Raw genomic sequence first — 4,015 nt, 5'->3', positions numbered from 1 at the left:
AGGGCATGTGCTACAAGACAAATCCTTATTCTCCTGAGACCACTCTCACCACCCCACTAGGCAGCTGGATCAATAACTATACTCAGTCCCAGAAACTCTATAAAGTTCAAAATGTGACCTCCTACCCAGCTTCATGATCTGTCATTCCAAGAACATGTGTGATAATGGTGGAATAAACTTCAAGTTTTATCAGATCAGCTTTATAAATATATCCTGACTGTATGCTGAGATCTTTCACCCTTTAAGCTCAGGCAGTGACAAGGCTCTGTTAAGATATTTGCCTGTGACGTGTCACAAAAAGTAATCTGCGGTGAGGGCATCAGAAAGCCTCATCATTTTATGATATGAAAATAATGAAGGAGGGATTCAATGCTCATGGCCATAGGAATACTAGTGTGATTTATCAGTTAAACCCTACTACCCAATCTAGAAGTTGTCAGAAAACATTTATGAACCAAACTGCGAGATGAAAATTTACATGTGAAAGGTAATCATGAGTAGTTCTGTGATCACTCTTCCCTGTTGGTGGGATCTTAGGGTGGAAAAATATCAATGAAATGTGGAATATCAATCCAAAACTCATGAGGGGATCTTGGGTAATGGGGGCCAACAGCAAACACTCAATCGTCAAATGCATTGATAAGTGTGGTCATGCAATTAATAAGATAGTTAAAGCATAAGTCAGAATATCCAGCCCTAAAAATCTCTATGGGCTCAGCTCATACCAATGGGGTGCTTGTTCCTAGGACTGGAGAACAAAAATTGGTTGACACTAGGTAAGAAAAGTGTATGTGATATAACAGTATGATTATGACCTAACATGGGTTAAGATTTCTCCATTGTTTGTTCCTCATTTCTGTTTCCTTGAACACGGCATTATGAATGACAGATTTTTTTCTTCATTTTGTAAATAATCATTACAGAGTCCATTCAAAATGCATTTTTAATCCTTTTTCTGGATTTTGATATAAATTGATTTATTTATCTTCTGGATGAATTTTTCTACTAAACAATCCCGTAATGGCATCTTTCATCTGAGCATTTCTCAAGGTATAGATTAAGGGGTTTAACATGGGAGTTATCATAGTGTAAAACACAGCAACTGCCTTATCAGTAGGTAATGTAACCACAGGTCTCATGTATACAAATATGGCGGGCACAAAGAATAAGACAACCACTGTGATGTGGGAGACACAAGTGGAGAGGGCTTTGCGTCTTACCTCTGCACTGTGGTTTCTTAGGGAACAAAGGATGACAGTATAGGAGCCCAGCAGAAGGAGGAAAATTAACATACTCATAAACCCACTGTTGGAAGCAACAAAGAGTCCCAGAGTGTGGGTATCAGTGCAAACCAATTCAAGCAAAGGGTTTAGATCACACATAAAGTGGTCTATGACATTAGGACCACAGAAAGGTAAATCAATAATGAAGAGGATCTGTATGATCCCATGAAGAAAGCCTCCTGTCCATGACACTCCCACTAGCAGTTTACATATTGGTCTGTTCATGATGGTTGCATAGTGCAGGGGCTTGCAGATGGCCACATAGCGGTCATAGGCCATCACAGTAAGCAGGAGGATCTCAGTAGCTCCAAAGAAATGCTCCCCAAACACTTGGGTCATGCATCCATTGAACGGAATAGTCTTCTTTTCATGGAGTGAATCAAAAATCAATTTAGGGTTATTGACTGAGGAGTAGCAGGCATCGATAAAGGAAAGATAGGCCAGGAAGAAATACATGGGGGAGCCCACCAATCGGCTGTGGGTGATGGTGACCAAAATGAGTACATTTCCCACCACAGATACGATGTAGATGGTCAAGAACACTACAAATACAACCTTCTCCATTTCATGGTTCTGTGTGAGCCCCAGGAGGACAAACTCAGTCACGTTCCTCTTCTTCATCTTCTTCATGTGAAAGTTAATTACATTGCCTGTAAAAAAGATCGTACATCCTCAATTTCATTTAATTCCTGCAATCCCATAATTAAGATCTGGATTCTTAGTTGTGAAACCTTATGATATTATTTACATATTGCAAAAACCAAGTACTTTTTAATTTATCTTACATAAAATGTGTTTTCTGGGTGAAGACATCAACAGAGAATATAAATATGGAAATAAAATCAAAGCATCTCCCATGCACTAATTAGCTTGATGTGACAGAACCCAAAGAGAAGAGCAGATGCAGACACAGAGGCAGCTAGGCCTACATTGTAGGTAGAAGGTTGATGTTACAGTCACCACTAAGACTGTAAATACTTTTGTTCTTACACTTCAAAAATGAGGAAATATGAAAGGTAATTGAGAAAACAAGTGGAAGAATATCAATTATTTTGAAGAACAGGGAAATATGGGCACTAATATAGTAAACTATCTTTGATGTCTTTGCAAAATATGGTTTGGGTTCAACTCACAGTAGACTTCAGAGATTCATAAGTATTAGGCTATTTATCACTGTTTTTTTCCTTACTTAAGAGCCGTATTTATTTTTATAAAAAACATAAATTCAATACACTCTAAATAACCTCTGTGACTGCTATTACTTTATACATTTTAAAGATATGGAAATTTTTAGAAGGATTACTGTTTATGTTTAAGAAAAAAAATGACAATATTAAATAAAAATGTTAAACTTATGTTTTGTAATGTTTTTTCATGACTTTTAATGCTTTTTATTTTTTCAGTCTCTCTTCTAAATCAGCTAGGTGTTTAATATCATTATTTTTTCTACAAATTTACATGTTTCCTTTACATAATATAATTACTTAATGATTCTGTATCAGACAAGTAATGAGGAAATGATGGTGTTATCACACTGAGGTTTTTACTGTTTTTTCTTATTTTTGTCTCTCAGTTTTTAATATCTAATTATATTCCTCAAATTCTTAGAATTAAACCTTATACCTCGTAGTTATCATCCTATATAAATGTTGATTTACTCTTAATTTGCTCATAATAATTCAATTTCACTTGATACTATTTGAAGGATGACTTCAGATGAATACTATTATCAGTAAACATGTAGATGTTGTGCTCAAGGTATGGGTCCCCAAGAATTACCACGGAGTCCAGAGAGCATGCAAAAACAAAGAGTCTTTATTTGGGCTTAAGATAGGGCTCTCAGATCAAACAAACGTGGCAAGTCTCCCTGAGAGCCCCAATTGTAGGGAGTTGAAGCTCTTTATAGGTTTCAGACAAAGGGGGGAGGGGAATGACAGAGTTCCATCTTGATTGGTCCAAAGAGCTCGCTTGTTGGTGTGTGCTACCCTCAGTGCTGTGGGATGTGCTGACTGTTATCTGTGGGGCCAGAAGTCTCTGTTCTTACCATATAAGGCTGTTATGTGCCTGGGCTTGCTTGAACTACAGCCTCCTGGGGAGGGGGTGGTATGTGAGATTACATGTCTGGGCTTGTTCAGGCTTGCCTGAAACAACGAGTCAAAATGGGGTCAATACAGTTTGTCCTTTCAGTCAAGCAATCAAGCAGTTTTTACAGAAGCAAAAAAGAGCATTTAGTCCTGGAGAGTGAGGGTGGTCTCATGGGGTTAAGGGGGCATGCATGGGTTTGTTTTATCTATAGTCTGTAGTCTAGGGCAGGGGGAACTTACAGTTTCTGAGAAACCAAAGCCAGTAAGGCTTCGGCTCTTCATAGACACATATAAGGGGGCATGCATGGGTTTGTTTTATCTATAGTCTGTAGTCTAGGGCAGGTCAAATTCCAAATCTTAAGAAAATGGGTGATGCTGGAGTCTCTAGCTTTCTCTAGTATTGTTAGAATGTAGGTGTCTCAAAGCACTGATGAGTGCTGTTAATAAATGGAAGGGCCAAATGAGAATCTTGGGTCTTCCTCTTACCTTTGGTCCAATCCCTATCCCCTCACACACTTGTCTCATCAACACTCTGTAAAGTAACAAGAGTAATCCTGGGAGGAGGAAAGTGTGTTTAAGTGATGGGACTATTGGTGGGCAAGCACATGGTCCCACACCGAGGGGCATTTGGGGACATAAATCAGGCTC

General features: G+C 38.5%; 1 protein-coding gene across 1 annotated transcript; it reads right to left on the bottom strand.

The window, feature by feature from the left end:
* Positions 1-977: 977 nt before the first annotated feature.
* On the bottom strand, positions 978-1,913 carry LOC103729600 (olfactory receptor 4C46-like). Its single transcript, XM_008827675.2, has one exon. It carries the CDS (start codon positions 1,911-1,913, stop codon positions 978-980), a length of 936 nt encoding a protein of 311 aa, XP_008825897.2.
* Between the last annotated feature and the right edge of the window lie 2,102 nt (positions 1,914-4,015).

The sequence above is a fragment of the Nannospalax galili genome, unplaced genomic scaffold, assembly GCF_000622305.1.
Source record: "Nannospalax galili isolate Female #2095 unplaced genomic scaffold, S.galili_v1.0 scaffold593, whole genome shotgun sequence".
NCBI lineage: Eukaryota > Metazoa > Chordata > Mammalia > Rodentia > Spalacidae > Nannospalax > Nannospalax galili.
Note: the sequence above shows the minus strand (reverse complement) of the source record. Positions and strands in the feature narration are given on the sequence as shown.

What these genes read in the sequence shown, in the direction of transcription:
- LOC103729600 (XM_008827675.2), bottom strand. Translation starts at nt 1,913, where the DNA reads ATGAAGAAGATGAAGAAGAGGAACGTGACTGAGTTTGTCCTCCTGGGG.